This window comes from Palaemon carinicauda, chromosome 29 (assembly GCF_036898095.1).
Source record: "Palaemon carinicauda isolate YSFRI2023 chromosome 29, ASM3689809v2, whole genome shotgun sequence".
In the NCBI taxonomy this organism is placed as follows: domain Eukaryota; kingdom Metazoa; phylum Arthropoda; class Malacostraca; order Decapoda; family Palaemonidae; genus Palaemon; species Palaemon carinicauda.
Window position 1 is genome coordinate 85,154,556 of NC_090753.1, and position 24,014 is coordinate 85,178,569.

Below are 24,014 nucleotides of genomic sequence, written 5' to 3' on the forward strand. Positions count from 1 at the left end.
CTTTCGGAATTCGACTGGCTTGAGAGAGATAGGGTGAGGAGAAGCTCCTCTAGGTCGTTGGATTTTTCCTCCTCCCATGCCCCTGAACCTAATCCTTCCCCTGTAGTAGTTGTTCCTGAACCCTCTACTAGCACTCATGAACCATCCATGCGGGATATGTTGCTTGCCATTCAAGCTTTGGGCGAGAGAGTTGAGTCCTTAGCATCGGACCGTAATCAACTCATGACGGATGTGAATGTGTTAAAGTGTCAGAGTGCCAAATCAGAAAATCGTGGGGATAACGTGATTAGTACGCAAAGTGTTTTTAGTGTTGCGACCGAGGGTTCGTCTGTTCGTGCTTGTCGTTCTCCTAGTCCGAGACCTCTTTCAGGCTCCCCTGCACCAGGGAGAAGTAATGTCGTAGGACTTAAGGGGACGAGAGGCTTTAACCAACGAACAGACGTTCCCTCTATGGTATCGGGCGTGTCTCGTCAAGATCGCCCCTACCATAAGACGAGCGAGGCCGTTTTCTCCTCGTCATCCGAAGGCTTCTCGCAAAAGAAACCTTGGAGCAAAGTTTCTAGACCCTTAAAGCGGAAGTCAGTCCCTTCAGGACAGGTCCAGCGTCCTGGCTGTAGCCATTGGGACAGCTCTGACCCTTTGCAGTCGTCGGAAGACTGTTCGCCGATTAAACGTAAGCGTAACACGGGCTCCGAGAGTCTCAGTAAAGGCAATGTTTTGCCGTCACAGACGTTACCATCGTCTCGGCCCGTACCGACTCCCGTTGATCCTAAATGGGTTGTCCTGCAGGATATGCAGAATAAGCTTGCCTCCCTTATGGAGGAGTATACCGTTGAGCAGGTTCACGATGATCCTCGCCGTTACGCTGATCGAGACGCTGGCCGTCAGCCGCCCAAACGAGCCTTTACTCGTCCTTTTGACGTTACGAAGCGTGATGTCGGTAGTTTGTCACGTCTGTCACGTGACTTGGAGCCTCACTCGATGCAGTCCCGTGTTGACTTTCAGCCGCTGCCGCAGTCTCGTGTTGACGTTCAGCCGCTGCCGCAGTCTCGTGTTGACGTTCAGGACGTTCGCCAACCAGCTCAGTTGCCTTGTTTTGACGTTGAGCGTCAAGCACCGCAGTCAAGGGTTGTTGTGACTGCTCAATCTAGGCAGTCAAGGCAGTCTCGACTTGACGTCGAGCGTCCTTCAGCTCCTGTTGTTGTTGCTGGTCAGTCCTTTCAGCAGCTACATGACGTAGCTTCCTTGACTGTTACTGCTGCTCCTTTGCGTGTGGACTTTGCTTGTCAAGCATTGCCACGGCGGCAGGTCTCTCCCTTGCTTGAGACTCATCAATTGTCGGACGAGGTTCCTTCAGATGAGGATGTTGCTGATCCTCCGCCTACTGATATTCCTTTGGATGTTTTATCAGACGTTGAAGAGCCTAAGGCTGCGCAACCTTCTATGGACTTTAAGAAAATCATGATGATTTTTAAGGATCTCTTCCCAGACCATTTTGTTACTTCTGCTCCTCGTTCGCCTCCGTCAGAGTTTGCGCTAGGCATAGCTGCTGCGAAGCCTTCTTTTACTAAGCTAGTGCTCTCTCGCTCTTCTAAGAGGGCTTTACGTTTGCTAGGCGACTGGTTGGTTACCAGGAGGAGTTTGGGGAAGACGGCATTTGCCTTCCCTCCTTTTAAACTAGCTTCTAGAGCGAGCGTCTGGTATGACACGGGAGAAGTTCTCGGCTTGGGAGTCCCTGCCTCTGCCCATGGTGACTTCTCAAGCCTCGTAGACTCTCCCCGTCGCCTGGCCATGAGACGCTCTAAAGTTTGTTGGTCCTCCTCGGACCTTGACCATCTCCTTAAAGGGGTTTACAGGGCCTTCGAAGTTTTTAACTTTTTAGATTGGTCTCTAGGAGCATTAAGCAGGAAGATCTCGTCTGCCGACCAGGATGTTTCCGTGCTTATTATGTCTTGTATGGACAAAGCCGTCCGCGATGGCTCCAATGAGCTCGCCGCCACCTTTACGTCTGGAGTCCTGAAGAAGAGGGAAACCCTTTGCTCATTCCTTTCAGCAGGAGTTACTCCCTGTCAAAGGTCGGAGCTTCTCTTTGCCCCCTTATCAGCTGCCTTGTTTCCTCAACAGCTGGTCAAGGACATTGCAGCTTCGCTTGTACAGAAGGATACACACGACCTGATGGCTACTTCTGCTCGCAAAGGAGCTCCTTCATCGTCTTATGTCGTGAGGCCCAGGATCGATACCCCAGCGACTAGGTTTATCCCGCCCTTTCGTGGCAGAGCCCCCAGCAGGGGAGGCGCTCGTGCCGACGGAAAAAGAGGCAAGAGGAGAGGATCCAAGTCCTCCCGTGGCAGAGTCTGACTGCCCACGTCCTCAGACAGCGGTAGGGGCCAGACTGAACAGCTTCTGGCAGGCCTGGGAGAAGAGGGGTGCAGACCAAGAGTCTGTGTTGTTGCTCAAGGAGGGGTACAAAATACCTTTTGTACGCAGACCTCCTCTAGTAACAGTTCCTCTAGACCTCTCTCCCAGGTATCGAGAGGAGTCAAGAAGACAAGCTCTACATCAGCAGGTGTCTCTGTTGCTAGAGAAGGGAGCGGTGGTGAAAGTCTCGGACCTTCAATCACCGGGATTTTACAACCGTCTCTTCCTAGTCCCAAAGCATACGGGAGCTTGGAGGCCAGTGCTGGACGTCAGTGCGCTCAACGTTTTTGTTATAAAAACAAAATTTACGATGGAGACCACGAAGTCCGTCCTAACAGCGGTCAGAGAGGGAGACTGGATGGTCTCTCTCGACCTGCAGGATGCGTACTTCCACATTCCTATTCACCCAGATTCTCAACCGTATCTGAGGTTTGTTTACAGGACTGTGGTGTACTAGTTTCGAGCACTGTGCTTCGGCCTCAGCCCTGCTCCTCTCGTGTTTACGAGGCTTATGAGGAATGTGGCAAAATTTCTTCATTTATCGGGAATTCGAGCCTCCCTGTACTTGGACGACTGGCTTCTCAGAGCATCGTCCCGTCATCGCTGTCTGCAGGACCTTCACTGGACGTTGGGTCTGGCAAAGGAGTTGGGACTGTTGGTCTCAACTGAATCCATCCCAGACGATTCTCTATTTGGGGATGGAGATTCGCAGTCTAGTTTTTCTGGCTTTTCCGTCTGCCACCCGGATAGAGCAAGCCCTGCTCAAAGTCCGCCTCATGCTGAAAAAAGACCGTTGCTCAGTAAGAAGTTGGATGAGCCTCTTAGGGACTCTGTCATCCCTGGAGCAATTTGTCTCTCTAGGGAGACTTCACCTTCGCCCTCTCCAGTTCCATCTAGACTCACACTGGAACAAGAGCAAGACTTTGGAAGCTGTGTCAATCCCGGTCTCCGAGCCAGTAAAAGCATGCCTGAACTGGTGGGACAGCAACATAAGTCTGCGAGAGGGTCTGTCCCTGGCAGTCAAGAACCCAAACCACGTGTTGTTCTCAGACGCGTCGGATTTGGGTTGGGGAGCGACTCTGGACGGTCGGGAATGTTCGGGTCTTTGGACGTCGGATCAGAAGAGCATGCACATCAACGGCAAGGAGCTGTTAGCGGTTCACTTGGCCTTGATGAGTTTCGAGAGCATTCTTCGAAACAAAGTGGTAGAAGTCAATTCGGACAACACCACAGCATTGGCGTACATCTCCAAGCAAGGAGGCACTCACTCCCACACACTGTTCGTCATCGCAAGGGACCTCCTCATCTGGTCAAAAAATCGAGGCATCTCCCTGTTGACAAGATTCATCCAGGGGGACTTGAACGTCTTGGCAGACTGTCTCAGTCGGAGAGGTCAGGTGATCCCCACAGAATGGACCCTCCACAAGGACGTGTGCAAGAGGCTTTGGGTGACTTGGGGTCAACCCTCCATAGACCTCTTTGCCACCTCGTTGACCAAAAGGCTCCCGACCTATTGCTCTCCAGTCCCAGATCCAGAGGCGACCCACATAGATGCGTTTCTACTGGACTGGTCTCACCTGGACGCGTACGCATTCCCACCGTTCAAGATCATCAACAAGGTACTGCAGAAGTTCGCCTCTCACGAAGGGACAAGGTTGACGTTGGTTGCTCCCCTTTGGCCCGCGAGAGAGTGGTTCACAGAGGTACTTCAATGGCTGGTAGACGTTCCAAGGAGTCTTCCTCTAAGGATGGATCTCTTACGGCAGCCCCACGTAAGGGATCTTCATCAAAGCCTCCCCGCGCTTCGTCTGACTGCCTTCAGACTATCGAAAGACTCTCAAGAGCTCGAGGTTTTTCGAAGGAGGCAGCCAGAGCGATTGCGAGAGCTAGGAGAGCTTCTACCATCAAGGTATACCAGTCGAAGTGGGAAGTCTTTAGAGACTGGTGCAAGTCATCATCCATTTCCTATTCCAGTACCTCTGTAGCCCAAATTGCAGACTTTCTCCTACATCTGAGAAATGTTCGCTCCCTCTCAGCGCCCACTATTAAGGGCTACAGGAGTATGTTGGCTTCTGTGTTCAGACATAGAGGCTTAGATCTGTCCAATAATAAAGATCTCCAAGATCTCCTTAAGTCCTTCGAGACCTCTAAGGAGCGTCGTATGGCAACTCCTGGATGGAACTTAGACGTGGTCCTAAGGTTCCTAATGTCCGACAGGTTTGAGCCATTACATTCAGCCTCCCTGAAGGATCTCACCCTCAAGACGCTCTTCTTAGTGTCCTTGGCTTCAGCTAAAAGGGTCAGCGAGATCCATGCCTTCAGTAGGAACATCGGCTTTTCTACAGATAAAGCCACATGTTCACTTCAGCTTGGTTTCTTGGCCAAAAATGAACTGCCTTCTCGTCCTTGGCCTAAGTCGTTTGATATACCTTGCCTGTCAGAGATCGTAGGCAACGAGCTTGAAAGAGTACTGTGTCCAGTTAGAGCTCTTAAGTTTTATTTAGCTCGTACCAAATCCTTACGAGGTGGATCTGAGGCCTTGTGGTGCTCGGTTAAGAAGCCATCATTGCCTATGTCTAAAAATGCTTTATCGTATTTTATTAGATTTTTAATCCGAGAGGCTCATTCTCACTTGAGTGAAAAAGATCGTTGCTTGCTTAAGGTCAAGACGTACGAAGTAAGAGCTATAGCAACTTCCGTGGCCTTAAAGCAAAACAGATCTCTACGAAGTATTATGGACGCGACCTTTTGGAGGAGCAAGTCGGTATTCGCTTCATTTTACTTAAAAGACGTCCAGACTCTTTATGAGGACTGCTACACACTGGGTCCATTCGTTGCAGCGAGTGCAGTAGTGGGTGAGGGTTCTACCACTACATTCCCTTAATTCCAATAGCCTTTTAATCTTCTCTTGAAATGTTTTTAATCTTGTTTTGGGTTGTACGGAAGGCTAAGAAGCCTTTCGCATCCTTTTTGATTTGGCGGCTGGTCAAATGTCTTTTCTTGAGAGCGCCCAGATTAAGGGTTTTGATGAGGTCCTGTTGTATGGGTTGTCGCCCTGGATACAACAGCTCCTGGGAGTCTTTCAGCATCCTGAGAGGATGGCTGGACTTCGTGAGGAAAGCGGACTAACAAGGCAGAGTAATCGTCACAGTCAGCTTCCTTACCAGGTACCTATATTTATTTGGGTTTTGTTATGATATAACTGTCAAAAACTTTAAGCATATATGCCTTTATTGTATTAATACTGGTCTCTACCCACCACCATGGGTGTGAATCAGCTATTATATATTCACCGGCTAAGTTTAATATTTAAAAATTATATTTTGATTATAAAATAAATTTTTGAATATACTTAACCGGTGAATATATAAATTAAAGGCCCTCCCTTCCTCCCCGATAGAGACCCAGCGGAATGAGAAGAACTGGAGCTGTTTACATGTATATGCGGTATCTGGCCGATAGTCGGCGCTGGTGGGCACACCCGCAACCTTTATGGCGATCGCTCGCGAGTTTTTGTGTTTCTGTCGAGCCGTCCGAGACGTCAGCTATTATATATTCACCGGGTAAGTATATTCAAAAATTTATTTTATAATCAAAATATCATTTTTCTTAAAATATACAAACTAGAGTTCTTTTAATAAATATTTTCCCTCAATTACCCTTCTTGGTTCTGAGACTAAAGGTCACAAGTAACTTAACTCGAGTAAGGCAAGAGAGTAGATTTTGGGGACAATTCAACAGCTTCCAGCTTCAACAATACTTCTAATTGTTTTAAAACTTTGGTATATTTTAAAGGGCTGTTGAAAATATTTTAAGATATCCAGCTTGTTTACAAAAATTAATCTAAAAATGTAAGATTACAGTACATATATAGATTGAGCAAATTAAAGAAAAGCAAGAAATAAAAACAAAAATTTATATATCAATGACGAAGAAATATAATAATTGTCTCTTAAGAATAGAATATCATTGATAAAATAATATATAATTAGTCGAGTTGTAATGGAACAGAATATGTGTTGAGCCATTTGTCCCAGTGCTAGTAGCAGGGAGGAGATTTTGTTGTCATGAGAAGTGAAATTATTTTTTATTGAAAAATTTTAAAGTCACAAAGTTCTGTGTTCATTGATTATAAAATTATATTTAAGGAGTGTTTTTTTTTTTAACTAAATATGCATTTATTTCAGATATTGTACTCCTAAATGCTACCAACAAAGTAAAACGTAATGATCATACGTATATCTAAAACTTCGTTCCTGTCATGACTTTTCCTTAATTCTTGCCCCCAGATATGTCTGTATTAGCTCTGTGTTCAAGCTGACATCGGAATGCACCTCTCTAACGGTCACCCTAGTTCTCACGCTGAGAAAGTTCCTCTCCTTAATTTTTTCTATAATTTATTTTCAGAATCCCTTCACAATTAGCCATTGGATTGGCACCATTTTAGTCTTTAGTGGCACTTTTTTATTCACTGATGTTTATGGGAAAATTAAGGAATCTCTGATTACACCTGCAAAAGGAAAGGAAGATTAAAAAGTAACTGATGTCAAGACACTTTTTAAAAAAAGAATCTCGGCGTTGGTGCTACTCAAGGCAAGTGTAAGTCGGTCATCTCCAAGAGATGTCATTACGATTTGCTGTTCTTTATAATACTTGTTGAATGTTTGTGTGGAATTGATACATATATATTTTATAATACACATTTGACATGTATTTGATAAAAAATATATTCTTTTTGTTATCATAATTCATAATCACGTAATGCTGTATACAGAGCATTCATATGAAAATTGTTGTCGCCATGTTGATCATGGTAAGTGTTGATTGTTTGCTTTATTATTTAAATATGTATTTCGCACTTACATTTAGGTATATTTAAATATGTATTTATTTTGTTCTTATTTTAACCATAAATTCAGGGCGTGTAGTATTCATACAGTGCCAAAGATGTAGGTGTTGATAAATTCTGTTCTTTGAATTATTATGATAAAATAGAAAAAATAAGACATATTTTTGTCTCTAATTATTGGATATAGTATTTTATGAAGGGTACAGTATTATACTTTATTGATGATATTGTTATAGCAAAGTATTACATATAAGGAAATTGTGTGTTGGGTAAATTTGTCTTTAACTAACAGATCTGGATAATTAGCATATGAACTATTAAAAAAAATTACCCATGTCCATCGAGAATCAAATTTATTTTTAACAGTTTTAACTTTGCCAATTGCATTTACTTTTAGGTATTTATCACATATGGAATCTTCAACTTTTTGTAGTTATTGATACTGTTATGGACAAGAGAAAACTAGATTAGCTGCAGAAGTATAAACTAGGTAATGATTTCACAAATTCTACAGGGAAATTAATAGTGTACAACAATACTAGGAAATACTCAAGCCAGGAGTTAGGACCTGGTGTTGTAGTCATCTTATACATAAATAGTAGGTAGTATTGTAAAAAGTATTTCTCAGCAAAGCTAGGTCTTAAGTCCTGGGCCTCATCATTTCATGATAGTGTTGTCAACTTTGTCCCTTTCTCCTCACTCTGTTTGCTCCAATGCTTAATTTATACAGTATTTATAATCTTATCCTTAGCTTTTTTTTGTAGTGCTCTGAAGTGTATCTTTAATTATTCACTGTAAAAAATCCACAGCTTCGAAGTCTTGGTGACTTTGTTCTAAATATTTAAGAGAACCATTGGTGTGTTATAAATATAAAATGTTATCATCACACCAATGAGGTTTGTACTTCACATTCACAGTTACTCGAACTCAAAAAGAAGTCACATATTGAACTATTCAATTTATAAGCCATGTTTTTTTTTTTTTTTTAATTGTTCACTTTGATAATTAGTAGTTGATCAGCCTCCATTTGTTTTAGAGCAAGATGCTTACGACAATCAATTCGTGAAGGTACCACACTCAGGCGGAAGTGGGTAGCCAGTCACGTTGGTAAATAGTTAATGAAGTCACAAGGATAGTCATCATCCACTATTCATTCAAGCTATAGCTGAAATGCATGTTCACTTCCATTTGTAATTTTGCATAAAGTATTTCAGTTATCATATAGGCAGCTAGTTTTTCCATGTTGCTTGCAGCATAGGATAATGGTCCTTGTAAGTTTTTGTTTCTAGACTAAAGGTTTTCCAAATGGGATAATGAGTATTTAGAATGTGTTCATACTAATTTTTAACAGCTTGCTTATGCAAATGCCTGTGTCTTAATGTGACCAGAGACTTAGCATTTGTAATTATTTTTTTTAAGAATTATGTGGTAGTTAAAAGAGGAGACCGCAACTCCCACCTTTTATTCTACATCAAAATGCTCCTACTTCCCAGTTTATTTCAGTTTTCAGTAGTTTTTAGTATGTTCTCTAAACCTAATATTTATCAAAGGAGCTTTTAATAATTGCTGTGATATCAGATTAGTCAGTAGCAATTACACTTCCTCTAGTCCAATCAGGGCAATCAAAATGATAATGGAGGGGCATTGAGCAGGCCTCAACCCACTAAATCCTTCTTCTCTAAAGCAGAAGGCTAAAGAAAAGTCCCGAGTATGAGATGTCCAGAAGATTGCCAAGTACCGCGAAGCATGACAAAACAACAAAGACCCTGTCACAAAGTGTCAGGCATCCCAGACCTGGTCAACAGATAGTCTTCCTAATGCAGAAGATAAGGAATTGATAAACCCAGTCAGGTCAGCCATCCCACCTACGGTAATTGAAAGAGCTTGTTATTCAAGCCTGGATATGCCTTTTTAAAGAATTTAGATAACCCTAGCAAAGAAGAACTGCTTTATTCAAATTGTAGTTGGTTCTCAAGAAAATGGTGTCAAGAGAAGTTATTACGTACGGCTTTACAGGGAAGAGGTAAAAATGTATCTCATTCATAATTATCTTTGTTAAACTTGCAAGTTTAAATAGGAATCCAAAAATCCAATCCAAACAGCAGAAATTTAGCAGATTCCCCTTGTCAGTTTCATGTGCTAGAAAAAAGGGGTTGTGACAAGATAATTTTAGTTACACCCCTATCAAAAATGGGAAGCATCCGATGGAAATTAAAATTTTTGTTTTTTTATGGCAAGGCAGGAATCCACTCTCCTACCTTTACAAGACTTGAGATTTAAGTTTCTATTAGGCATACTTTTTGTATGCTATGTGTGGGGCAAAAAATACAGTAACAAAGATGTAAATTTTACAAGACTAACAATAACATGTTTATTCGCATGGGATGGATTCTTTTTAGTGTGAGCTTGTTTATTTATGCAAATGCACTTGATGATTAAAAGTGGGAATATTGGTGGACATTATGCAGAGCTTAGCTCAATCATCTGGATTAAAGAAAATAAAAATATCATCTTAGCCAGATGAAGTACCCAAACAAGTAAGCACTAAGAAAATCCCAAGTGTGATTTGGATTATTTTATGGAGTTGGGGGTTCAGGAAGGGAAGTAGTTATATAATCATGTGATTCTGGTGAAGTGGATTTTTCAAAGGCTTTAGCCCATATTCAATTTGTCAAGTTTTAAAAAAAGTAACTTATGTGAGGCGGTTTTATTCAAGTTTTTATGTACTGTTGCTACAGAATTGTACACTAAAATATTACTGTATACAGTACTAATATACTACAGTATACATTTAATTTTACATAGGGTTATGTACACAATATGCAAGCTGTGTTGAAGAAAACATTGCAAATGCACATGTTCAACTATACAAAGGAGTTAGCAGGGTATATAGTATAGAAAATGGGACCAATCAAAAATGTAAACAGGACAGTCTTGTATTAGCTCATTCTTTCATTGCACAATGGCTAAGCATAGTATATTCGATATTACTTGTACACATACCTATATCCATTACATTTATACATATATATACATACTCATTAATTATAAATACTGCTTAATTACTGATGGAATACGATTCTTTTACCGATCATAACGGAAGTAAGGTAGAGTGTATTTTGCCACATGAATTTGTTCAATTATAAGACTGCTAAGATAAATCAGGCCTATTTTCTAGGATTTTACTTGGATTCAGTGTTCAAGTGGTAACTTACTTATGTTTACATACGCTAGATATTGTTAGGGTACAATTTTAGGGGCAGAGTAACTAGGTCTAGGATACTTTTAAGCCCAAACTTTGGTCCCTTATGCATCCACCTTGGCACCATTAGTGCGAATAAGTAACTGATTACGGTAATTTAAGTTTGGAGGGTTTTGAAAAGTAGAATATGTTAATTTATAAAATTCCATGCTTAAATTTTGTGGCTCCTTCCAATAATCCTACATTATTCTTTGCTATTTCCTTATATGGTACATCATTATCTTCAGTCACCTAGTTCTTCATTCTTTATCCTTAGTTCAACTCTTGTCAGTTTTTTTTTTTTTTCTTTTGATGTAGTTGTTGATTATATAATGCATTCAGAAAATAATTAGTTCTTTTCTGTGTGTAATGCATAAATTAATTTATTTTACTTTGTAGATAGAGAGAATGGTAGCACACATTGCACTTATAACTAATTTGAGGTGAATTTTTATTGTAGGTCCAGTATGATTGGCTTATCTTTATCCATATTTTAAGATATATGAAAGACATTAATCCTTAATTACACCATTCGACTTTTCCGCAAGCAATCAGTCATAGATAAGGAATAGATCCCGCCTGTATCATCTGTTTCCTTTAGTTTTGAGTTGTTGAAATCCGTACCTTCAATTTATTGCCAACAACAATCGTTTTGAGTTGTTGAAATCTGTACCTTCAATTTATTGCCAACAAACAAGTTGTATCTTCTAATAGTTATTCTATTTATAAATCCCAAGTGAAGTTTAATTTGGTCCTCATCCTGGACATCCTTGCAAGAAGATATACCAAGCATTCTTCCTTAATGTACCTTCTTACACAAACTAATTGTTTTGTGTATCTCATAGCATTTTAATGCTTTGTCTCTTTCCTGTTTATATCTTAATACAAAAGCTTCAACTTATATATTATTTTGCAAAATTGTGAGGCATCAAATTATAGACTTCAATTACGCCAGTTCCTTCATAAATACCTACATATTCCTGTTAATGGCTTAGTTGGAAATTTTTTGGTCTTAACATTATCCCATGGCTCTTTCTAATTTATCAGTATACACTGTATTGGTCAATTTTGCCATTTGAAAACTATCTTTTTTAACATAAGTAAATGTTTATGATGTGCAGTATATGTAGGATTTTTTTTTTTTTCACTTAATCCCTCTAAGTAACCGAGATTTTTCAGTGCAAGGCCCTAGGAGACATAGTATATACAAGAGTACAAATATCTTTCAGATTGATGCTACTTTATTCAGAATAAATAAGGCAGCTTTAACGGTATTTTTCAAACAAATGGTGAACACTGACAATGGCTGTAGTATCTTATGTAATTTCTATGTAGTTTCATTTTCATCCTCTTGAACTTTATACATCCATTGAATTTCAAGTTTCGATTATAATTTTCCAATAGACATTCCATGAAAAGGTATTATTTGTAAATCTTGTTGTTTCATGATAATTTAAGAATAGGTTAAAATACGAAGCATTCCAACTGTGCTGTATCAACATTTACATTTTATTATGTATCAAAGTGTAATAAGTTAGGCAACATTTAATGTTGTATTTTATTTATTGATAATTTATTACTTTAAACATGGTTATTTTGCATTTACATATAGGTTTAATCTTTTAGGTAGTCCTTTTTGTGTAAATTTGAATATGTAACTAGTAGATAAGTTCTCCTTGATCAAATATACATATTTCTGGTGGATTTAGGAATTATTAGCAGACTGAAAACTTTGCATTTCCAGTGCCAAAAATATGTTATAACCCACATTCGATATTTTCAGTTATTTTTATGTCTAAAATTATTATAGCATAGAATTTATAATATTTTACTTATGAAATAAAAACCACTGCAGTATTAAAATTTATGAATGTGGTACCAGAAAATATGACAGACTAAGAATTACAAGGATGAAAATCTTTGCCGTTTCATTTTTCTCCTTTTAAGGTTTCAGTCACATGTCCAGATAGTTGCAATGTGATATGTTTTGACTAATTTTGAGTTATATTATGACATTTGCTTTTTTGTTTGCATGTGTGATTTGGAGGTTTTTGTCCAAACAAGTCAGATTCTTTAATGTGGTATTCCCCTTAACTAAAGTATTTATATGACATTGTAGCTCATGCTTTTATTAACTGACTGACTGTTCATAGTAATTAAGCATACTCTAGCTTTATCATTTCATGGCCTTTTTTATGCTGTTAGATTACACAGTATTTATATCTCAAGGTACTTGCACAACTCCTAACCATTTCCAAGGAAGGGTATTCCTCCTGTAGGTCATTTGGCATTAAAAGATAATTTTCTCTGTTGGAGAGTTTGCAAGGTATAACGTTGCCTAATTATAATTTAGATCCTTGTATTTGCCAATCACTCACAGTTCTCCCTGAGTAAGTCCTCTACCTTCAACTCTGATCACTTCCATTTGTACACAAATGCATAAGGAAGGAGTAAGGAATCATTGATTTACTAAGCAATTTCTCACAACTTGATGCAGAATACAGTTCAGTAACCTGCAGAATATTCAGATTTGAACACTGTTGTGGATGAGGAATATTTAGATTTGAACACTGTTGTGGATGAGGAATATTTATGAATCTTGTCACAAAACTTGTGCCTAAAAGCACAATCTCAATTCATCTCAAAACTGTTCAATCATTGCCTAGTATAAATGTCTTTCCACTTTAGAAAGTCATCTTGGTACCCAAGACCTCCTTTGCTTCTGTGCAATAAAAAATAGTTTTTTTTTTCCTCCAAAGGATTCTTTATTTTGCAGAAAATGGATGTCATTCTTAGACTGATAAAACCTTCCTTTTACTCTGAAAGGAGTTTTGACACATGATTTACCTTGCATTTTCAGCTTTAATGAGAAGAAGCATTTGATAATTTCTCTTGCCTCTGTAAAAGGATCTGTCAGTCTAATATGACTACCTGCTGGAAAACTTAACATGTTCTTCCATCTGTTTCCAAAGTCTGACCTACACAGTGGAATAAAATCTACCTCAGTAGACTACAGATTACTTGGACAATTTTGAAGATCAAACTTTCAAGGGGATTACATCTTGTAGTTTCATATTTATCCTTCTCCTTTCTCCATTTACCTTATGCTTAATCTGTGGGTTGTGTTATTACCAGCACCCCTTAAGCAGGAAAAACAACTCACTCAAGTTTGCCTTTATCAAAGTTCAGATCAAAACATTTGTTGGCCATCATGTTAGACATAACTGCAATTCTATTATAAATTAAATTCTGTCACATTGCTACACAGCAATGCATATCCATTTAAATATTTGGCTAAGCCACATAATCTATGTTTTATACCAGTTGGACCACTTTCTCCGCTATCAAATGCATTCCCATTGATTTAGATATTCTACTTTTATAAGCCTATGATTTGTACTAGATACAAATGTTTAAAAAACAAGCTATTTACAAAGACTCACCTCATATCTAGGTCCTTTTTCCTTAAATGTTAAGATGCAACTTGAAATAATTTGATTGTGAAGCCACAAAGCAGAGAAAGGTTGAAATAAGGGGAGGCTCTCTCCTTTCCTCTAGTTCTCCTTTACTCATCTGGAACTACCTGCAAAATTTTAAGATTGGTGAATTCTTAGTCTGTCATTTCCCTTCATTGAACAAATTACACCTAATAGGTTGCATTAAGAATTGATTATTTGTCTACTAAAACAATGTTAATGAAAATTGTTTAAGAGATTGGAGAATATTTTCATGAATTTTTTTAGTCAATTTACTTGAAGGCATGAATCATCCATGATTGCAATATAGACACTAAAACAATGTTATGAAAACATTGTTTAGCAATTGGAGAATATTTTCATGAACATTTTATATTTGAATTTACTTGAAAGCATGAATCATTCATGACTGTGCAATATATTTTTACTTTCACAAAGTTTTATGTAACTTTTTCTTGTAACTATTTATTCTACTCCAGGTAACTTTTGTTGATTGTTGAAGTTTCTTCGACTCAGTTGTAGGACCATTTGTAATTATGGCATTTACTGTATATATTGCAATAGATTGTTAATTAAAATAGTGATGATGATGTATAGTAGAAATTCAATACAGAACCATTTGTAATATTGTTGTGTGTACTTGATAAAAATTATATCTTAACATAAATCAATGATTTGCTCCTTACGATCCTCCAATTTCTCTTAAATTTCCTTATTGTTTATTTGTAATGAAATTGACAGTTGATAAGCAGTATCTTGGTCAGAAAGTGCTTATTTTCAAAGAAAAAGTAGAAAAAATAACATAAAAAGTTAGGAAGTTTTATGGTCTCCACATATCTTGCCCTATTATTTTGGTACTCAAATTAGGGCACCGATAAATATCTCAAAGTATAAAGTGTGGCTTACCAAAACAATAAGCAGCAGCAGTGTCCTTCACAAAAAAACAATCTCTTTTCGTTTTGGGAGTTAGGATCATGGTAGAATACAGTATTGTACAGATCAAAGTCTTACAAGTTCCATGAACTGCAATTCCTAACCCCTGGTTTCAATCAACACTATCTTTTTCCCTCAAAAATTTAGAATCACAATTTAGTGAAGAGAATTTCTTTACACCCCATGATGGAGACAACCACATCATGATGTAGTACACCAGAGGTTATTCCCTCCCTACTGTACTTTATACAATACACTCCCAGTGAAATTATGCAAGCCTCACCTTGTGAAGAGGCAGTTTGGAACAGTTACAGACATTGGAAAAGATAAATCCAGCTTAAAGAAGAGGTATTTAGGTTCAGCTCTAAATTTCTCACTTTAGATACATGGAAAGGCAAGTTTCTTTTTCTCAAATCAGTACAAGACAACTTTAAAGTGTTGTAATTATTTCATTTTTACAAACTAACACTTCCACAAATACTGTACTTGAGGAAGTTAAACTATTACAATGGTTAACTTACTATGGGAAGTCTTGTAATAAACAGATAAGAACGCTTGAGATCGACCAAAAATTTATGAAACAATGGGGGAGTTGATCTCCTCTAATACCAATAACTCTAATTGTGACAAGTATTTTAGTCCAAGTCTCCAACCTGTTATCCAACAACTCTCTAACTCCTTAACTGTCTTGATGGATTACACAATAACATCGCTAAAGCTGGATCTGATGACGATTAACAACACCAAGTATGTTACAAAGATATGCTCTAGCAATATGTTTAAGCAATTCAGTCATGTGTTAACATAATTGAACTTTTCTAGTTATTTTACATGTTTATGTGTATGGAAGAGTTTGCTCGTTCAAACGTAAAAAACCAGGTTGTTGAACCAAACATATCAAGAAGAATTAAAATATTTAGTTATCAAAGTTGGGCAACGTTTTGAAAAATAATTCTCGTTGAAAAGTGCTGAAATGTGTGCAAGTCAAGGTAGACTACTTACTATTAACCTGTCATGGGGCGTGTATTTCTCCATTGTAGCTATACAGTACTATGGATTTAAATAGTGTCAGTGCAGAAATCTAATAAATTTAAAGATGTCCTCCCGAGACTTTCTGGGACAGACAAAAAAGATCCTTGAAATCATAAACATTATGTCCTTTTGGTAATACAACACTAGCTTATAAAGGAGGTACTTGAACAATTTGACAAAAGGCAATACAAGAGTGACTTCAAAGACACTACTCCATAAGAACTGCAGATAATTTCCAAACCAGCTATAATTGCTTTTGTGCGTAAGGGGCTCAAGGAATATGCATGCAAAAAATGCATTTCTTTATGAAGTGCATTGGCAGTCCTATGAGAGTAGAGTTTTTCAATTCAGTGGTTTTGTTCCACTAAATGATATGTAATTTACACAGACAAAATGCACAGTACTATTGTAAAGAAACGGGATGATTAAACCTATTCAAAAACTCAACCGTGGGAGGGGGAGTAGTGCCATAGTCCACCTTATGCAGTGCACTGTAGGCATTAAGGGTCACTGCAGTATTCCTTCGACAACTAGCTGTATGGATTTTATTTTCTACTTTACCTCCATTCTTGCTTCTCTTTTATGTTGCTGTCCAAGCTATTCTAACTTTTCCCTCATAGAGTAACTCTAGGGTCTTACCCCAATGGCAATCGGGCACTGAATGGCAACACAGGTCGCAGTGCTGGGTAATATAGCCCAAATCCGATTAAAGTTGTCCGTGTCTTCCCTTGTGCGAACTGATTAATGGAAGCAGAGTTGCATGCTTCTATGCCATCATGCTTTCTTTGCAGTAAATATTTAAGAATAAATTACCTTAGAATTAGCTACTCTTTGCAGTAGTGATGACAAACTAACCATTACTATTATTAAAATGGAGATTAACCAGCCCAATGAGTCAAGCTCGACTCTTACAGAGAGCTAGCCGCACAAACTAAAGACAGAGCTGATCTAACGAATGTTAACCATTTTTTGTTTAAGGTACTTACAAATGCAGTAGATCACTTACCGATTTATAGAAAAATGAAACAGTCTTCCATCTACGTATGTATAAATTTTGTTCGAAATTCAAATCTTAGGGCATCTGAAGGGCAGTGATGATACTTGTCATCTTTACTCGTTGGGTAGAGCCATTGCCTGTAAAAATAAATTTAAACAAATATAGCAAATAAAAACAGCTCTATATATATATATATATATATATATATATATATATATATATATATATATATATATATATATATATATATATATATATATATATATATATATATACACACATTATATATATATATATATATATATATATATATATATATTATATACTGTGTATATATATATATATATATATATATATATATATATATATATATATATATATATATATATATATATATATATACACACATATATATATATATATATATGTATATATATATCATATATATATATATATATATATATATATATATATATATATATATATATATATATATATATATATATATATATATATATATATACATACACACACACATATATATATATATATATATATATATATATATATATATATATATATATATATATACATACACACACACATATATATATATATATATATATATATATATATATATATATATATATATATATATATATATATGTATATAGTATATATAAGCAATAGAAATACCATATGTGTTACTAATAAAAAAATACGTTATCTGTATATCGGTAATAATTATGTTAATGATAAAAAATACCCTAATAACTATAGGAGAGAAATCGCGCATAAAAGAAAATAGACATGAAAAATTAATCATTGAAAACTGGAAAAATCATGAATATGCAAAAAAAAAAAAAAAAAAAAAATCGGGATGTACCTACTATGTTAATACATAAGTGGGTATATAATAGGGTTTAAAGGATTAGAATAAAACTCAAATACATAAGTGCCATAAAAATGAATGAAAGTATGAAAAATGGTAGAAAAATAAAATGCTGTACCGTGCCTTTGAGAAAAATTAAAACTTATCTAAATTAAATGCAGTAATGTGCAAGGAAAAATTCTAATTACAAAATAAAGTATGATTGGGGCTCAGATTATGATAGAAATATAAAACTCTATTATTATTATTATTATTATTATTATTATTATTATTATTATTATTATTATTATTATTATTATTATTATTATTATTATTATTATTATTACTACTACTTGCTAAGCTACAACCCTAGTTGGAAAAGCGGGATTCCATAATTTATGCCCAGGGGCTCCAACAGGGAAAATAGCTCAGTGAGGAAAAAAAAGAAAAAAAATATTCTAAGAGCAACAAGATTAGAATAAATATCTCCTATATAAACTATAAAAACTTTAACAAACCAAGAGGATGAGAAATAAGATAGAATAGTGCGCCTAAGTGTACCCTCAAGCAAGAGAACTCTAACCCCAAAAGGAAACTGTGTATGTCTAATGAAAATGGGAAGAATTAGAGAGGAAAAAAAAAAGTGTGCTAGGCTGTCAAAATTAAAGTGCGCGCGCTTGGGTGTGTGTGGCTGACGAAATTTAGAAGAGAGAGAGACTGATTACTCCTGCCGAAAAGAAGAAACAGATGGGAGATGGGAGGGGTTCCTTAACTGTGGAGACAAATAGGAGCAAGAGCAGCTCTTCCTGTAAAATTAAATAATATTTATATTAGGAAAAAAGCAATGGAAAAGCTTAAATAGATTCATCGAGTTTAGTTTGTGGTGAAGAGAAAAGAAGCGTTCAAGATATGCGAGCCATAAAGACTGTATGGGATCTGGGCCATTATGACAGGTGCTGGGGCCGGGGAGATAATTCAAGGTAAAGGTACACTTGGGAGTGAGCCTGGGGAGGGGGGGGGGGGTTGCAGCTGCACTACTAAGATAAAGTTGAATAGTAAGAGTTACTGAATCAATAAAATAAACTACTACACATCCACACTGAATAGTCTGGCCTATTCTTTACAGATTCTCCTTTGCCCTCATACACCTGACAACACTGAGATTACTAAACAATTCTTCTTCACCCAAGGGGTTCACTAGTTGCACTAATTGTTCAGTGGCCACTTTCCTCTTGGTAAAGGTAGAAGAGACTCTTTAGCTATGGTAAGCAGGTCTTCTAGGAGAAGGACACTCCAAAATGAAACCATTGTTCTCTAGTCTTAGGTAGTGCCATAGCCTCTGTACTATGGTCTTCCACTGTCTTGGGTTAGAATTCTCTTGCTTGAGGGCACACTCGAGGACACTATTCTATCTTATTTCTTTTCCGCTTGTTTTCTTAAAGTTTTTATATTTTATATAGGAGATTTTTATTTTAATGTTGTTACTCTTCTTAAAATATTCTATTTTAATTCTTTTTCCTTTCCTCACTGGGCTATTTTCCCCGTTGGAGCCTCTGGGCTTATTGCATCTTGCTTTTCCAACTAGGGTTGTTGCTTAGCTAGTAATAATAATAATCATAATAATAATACTGTAACCAGGGGCCGGGTTGCACGCTGCTAAGATCCGTAGGCCTTAGGCCTTAGGGCCTACAGTGTTCTACATGAAATGTAAAAATTCTAGCTGTTCCGAGATAAAATATTACAAAGAATAACCAAGACAATAAGGAATTATTCACACAGTACATAGATGCTGAAGTACAAAAATAGTAATGATCAAATCATACAATGTTAATATAGACTGCAAAGCCAATCGAGTGTCTCTTGACATATTAAGCATCCATAAACTTGCGTGCCAAGTACTCTAATCAAGAATTTAATATTAAAAAGGACAAATAACTACATCAATAAATAATTATGGAATTGTAAAATTAAAGAAAACTCATGAATTGTGGAAATTTGAGAGGTATGTCACACGTATAGGCACTGTGGTAAGGATATTCTTCTGTTTATTCCAAGAAAAAGATCGATATTAGAATTAAAGGGAAACGATGAAGGGAAAACTTGAGTTAATAATAGGGTTTCATTATCGTTTCCACCATTGTCACACCCACACCCACTATTAGGCTTTTTTTCTTTTACTTTAGAATCGGGAGAAGACAATGCACCAGCGTGGGTGGGATAGGACAAAGTGTAAATGTAATCAAGACCCATGGAGAGTCTCTCTCTCTCTCTCTCTCTCTCTCCTCTCTCTCCTCTCTCTCTCTCTCTCTCTCTCTCTCTCTGTGTGCATGTATGTGTATGAAGAGAGAGAGAGAGAGAGAGAGAGAGAGAGAGAGAGAGAGAGAGAGAGAGAGAGAGAGAGAGAGAGAGAGAGAGAGAGAGAGAGAGAACGTACCATTGCGATTAACTAGCTTCGGGGGGGGGGGGGGGCAAGAAAAATTTTTAATTTTCCAGTCATGGCCCATATTCAATGACTACTACTCGTATGAATGGAATATTCACTACTATGAAAAACGGTAGTTTTATTACATTTATTCTAAAAAGTAATATGGTGTCAAATATCTAAACTGTATAAAAGCAATCAGTAGTCAACTACGAATTTTAAGAGATAATTGCTATCATTGGTGAAAAGTGGGTGTGCGCCTCTGGAGAGAGAGAGAGAGAGAGAGAGAGAGGAGAGAGAGAGAGAGAGAGAGAGAGAGAGGAGAGAGAGAGAGAGAGAGAGAGAGAAATTATATATATATATATATATATATATATATATATATATATATATATATATATATACTGTATATATATATATATATATATATATATATATATATATATATATATATATATATATATATATATATATATATATATATATATATATATATATATATATACTGTATATATATATATATATTATATATATATATATATATATATATATATATATATATATATATATATATATATATACAGTATATATATATATATATATATATATATATATATATATATATATATATATATATATTAGATAAATGACAAAACTGTTTTCAACTTCAGCTAAGATACTAGAAGCCTGAAACTAAGTTTCCCCGAGTTGGAAGAGATGGAACCATAAACTTTGGGGAAGAGTTCTCGGACACAAAAACTCTCTTTGCTGTTGGTCTCTTTCGTATAAATTTCCTTAGGCATTTCTACATTATTCTTTGTCTATCTTAATTTTTTTAGCTTTATATAATTTCCTTAAAAGAATTAATTAATACATTCCTATGACTTAAAAGAAACTACCATTAACACATGAAAGTGGCAAGTAATTCCAAGGTAGAAATCTACTGATTTTTTTTTTTTTTTTTTTTTTTTTTTTTTTTTTTTTTTTTTTTTTTTTTTTTTTTTTTAATGGAGATAGATTGGATTTGCCACCTGATAGAGTCACGTACTCCAAGTCTTATAATGAGAAAAGTAAGTATCAAGTTGCTGAACACTTGAAACAGAATATTCATTTTAATGTAAAAGTTAAGACCCATCAATACTTATATCTACTTCTGGTCTAAAATGAATAAAGTTATATGATTCAGGTAAAATAACTATAAACAATGGGAATTATATTATTGATTAGCACTTGTAAAATCTATGTTTAGCAGTCGTTGGAAACAAAGCAGTCGGTAACGACAATCATTATAGACAATGACAGTTGCTGTAAACGAAGAGAAGAAAGCATACGCTAAGGGTAGAAGAGACTCTTTAGCTATGTCAAGCAACTCTTCTAGGAGAAGGACACTCAAAAATCAAACCATTGTTCTCTAGTCTACGGTAGTGCTATAGCCTCTGTACCATGGTCTTCCACTGTCTTGGGTCAGAGTTCTCTTGCTTGAGGGTACACTGGGGCACACTATTCTAAGTAATTCTCTTCCACTTGTTTTGTTAAAGTTCTTATAGTTTATATAGGAAATATTTATTTTAATGTTGTTACTGTTCTCAAAATATTTAATTTTTCCTTGTTTCCTTTCCTCACTGGGCTACTTTCCCTGTTGGGGCTCCTGGGCTTATAGCTTTCTACTTTTCCAACTAGGGTTGTAGCTTAGCATATAATAATAATAATATTGCAGACTTCGAAGAAAAAAAACAACATTATCTAAGACACCAGGCATAGAACAGCAAAGCAGCTTACAGAGAGAAGCAAAATCCGTCTCACACCCGAAAGAGCAAATTCAATAAATGAAAACTAGATTGAACGCAACACCCATAGGAGAATAGGCAGAAAACATCTATCGTAGAAAGTCAGAATAAGCTAAACAACAGCACACAGCGATCCCACCGAGGGCAACAAAGTCCAGTATGTCATACTTGAGACAGCAGCAGGATAAGAATGTCAAAACATTAGTTGATGAGAAGAGGAGAGTTTCAAAGAGATCAAATCAGGGACAGAAAAAAGTCATAGACTATAGTCAATTCTTTTTAGTGAGGCAGATTTGCACCGACTCGTACGGGTGTCCTTTTAGCTCGGAAATGTTTCCTGATCGCTGATTGGTTGGACAAGATAATTCTGACCAATCAAATAGCAGAAAAATTTTCCGAGCTAAAAGGGCACCACTGCGAGTCCGTGCAAATGCGCCTCATTAAAAAAAATGGAGTATAGACTGTAGCTTCAACTGACAAGGAGATGGAAAAAATGGTAATAAGCATCTTTAGGGAGACAGACCCACAGTTACGTCACGAGTAGGTAGTCAAACCATGAGGAATATGGGTAGCTAGTTAGATCCATAGCAACATCAGACTTAACAGGCCAAATCCTAGGCAATAATAGAAACAGGAGTCTAGTCTCGGAAGAACAAGAGGAGGAGGCACATCTTAAAACAGCAACAGGAGTAAGGAGGTCAGCCAACGAGGGACAACATTGGTGACCTGTTGGTAACATCCTTGCCTGGTGATCACTGGACTGGGGTTAGAGTCCCGCTCAAAGTCTTTAGTTACTTTGGTCGCTGCAACCTCATCATCCTTGTGAGCAAAGGATGGGGGTTAGGGAAGCCTAAAAGTATTTGCCGAGTCATCAGCAGCCATTGCCTGCCTCTCCCTGGTCATAGCTTTGGTGGAGAGGGGGCTTGGGTACTGATCATATGTATATAAGATCAGTCTCTATGGCATTGTCCTGCTTGCTAGGGCAATGTCGCTGTCCCTTGCCTCTGCCCTTCATGAGTAGCCTTTGAACTTTTAAAAAACAACAACAGTAATTGGAGGCCACTGAATAATCATGAGCCACTACATGAGTTATACACAAATCAGGCAGCAACAATATGAGTAGGAGGCCAATCCTCTAGCTACAACTATAGTAAGAACATAATAATCTTTGAGCAACAAATGGCACGGAAAGAAAAGTCCCAGAGTGAAGACTCTAATCTGAGAGAAAAGTAGGTTAATCCCTATGTAACAACAGGAGTTGGAGGTTAATCCCTGAGCAACAACAGGAGTGGGAGGTTAATCCCTGAGCAACAACAGGAGTGGGAGGTTAATCCCTAAGCAACAACAGGAGTGGGAGGTTAATCACAAAATAACAATAGGAGTGGAAGGTTAACACTAAGCAACAGCAGGAGTGGAGGTTAATCCCTAAACAACAACAGGAGTGGGATATTAATCCCCAAGCAACAACAGGAAAGGGAGGTTAATCCCTATGCAACAACAGGAGAAGGAGGTTAATCCCTATGCAACAACAGGAGAAGGAGGTTAATCCCTATGCAACAACAGGAGGAGGAGGTTAAACCCTAAGCAACAACAGGAGTGGGAGGTTAATTCCTAAGCAACAACATGAGTGAGAGCTTAATCCCTAAGCAACCACAAGAGTGAGAGGTTAATCCCTAAGCAGCCTTAAGTGTAGGAGCTTAATCCCTAAGCAACCATAGGAGTAGGAGCTTAATCCCTAAGCAACCACAGGAGTGGGAGATTAATCCCTAAGCAACATCAGAAGTGGGAGCTTAATCCATAAGCAACCACAGGAGTGGGAGCTTAATCCCTAAGCAACCACGGGAGTAGGAGCTTAATCCCTAAGCAACCACAGGAGTGGGAGCTTAATCCCTAAGCAACCACAGGAGTGGGAGCTTGATCCCTAAGCAACCACAGGAGTGGGAGCTTAATCCCTAAGCAACCACAGGAGTGGGAGCTTAATCCCTAAG

The 24,014-nt window shown here is 37.3% G+C and overlaps 1 protein-coding gene and 1 long non-coding RNA gene across 4 annotated transcripts in view; one reads left to right on the forward strand and one right to left on the reverse strand.

Annotated features, from left to right (window-relative positions):
• Nucleotides 1-14,655, forward strand: part of LOC137622301 (UDP-xylose and UDP-N-acetylglucosamine transporter-like) — a 117,487-nt gene extending 102,832 nt beyond the window's left edge. Inside the window, exons 8-9 of one of the 2 annotated variants that reach the window (XR_011040413.1) lie at nt 6,708-7,017; nt 8,955-14,655. Coding sequence is in view for 1 of the 2 variants with exons in the window: in XM_068352863.1 (XP_068208964.1) it covers nt 6,708-6,951 (244 nt within the window). In the remaining variant the exon portion in view is untranslated. Of the gene's footprint in view, nt 1-6,707 lie in introns of both variants that reach the window. The other variant, XM_068352863.1, reaches the window with a different exon arrangement.
• LOC137622302 (uncharacterized) overlaps nt 1-24,014 on the reverse strand; it is a 333,069-nt gene that overhangs the window by 14,872 nt on the left and 294,183 nt on the right. For both annotated transcript variants that reach the window (XR_011040416.1, XR_011040415.1), the window contains 2 exons: nt 16,956-17,083; nt 13,952-14,091 (listed from right to left, as the gene is read on the reverse strand). This is a non-coding gene — a long non-coding RNA (uncharacterized lncRNA). The remainder of the gene's footprint in view (nt 1-13,951; nt 14,092-16,955; nt 17,084-24,014) is intronic.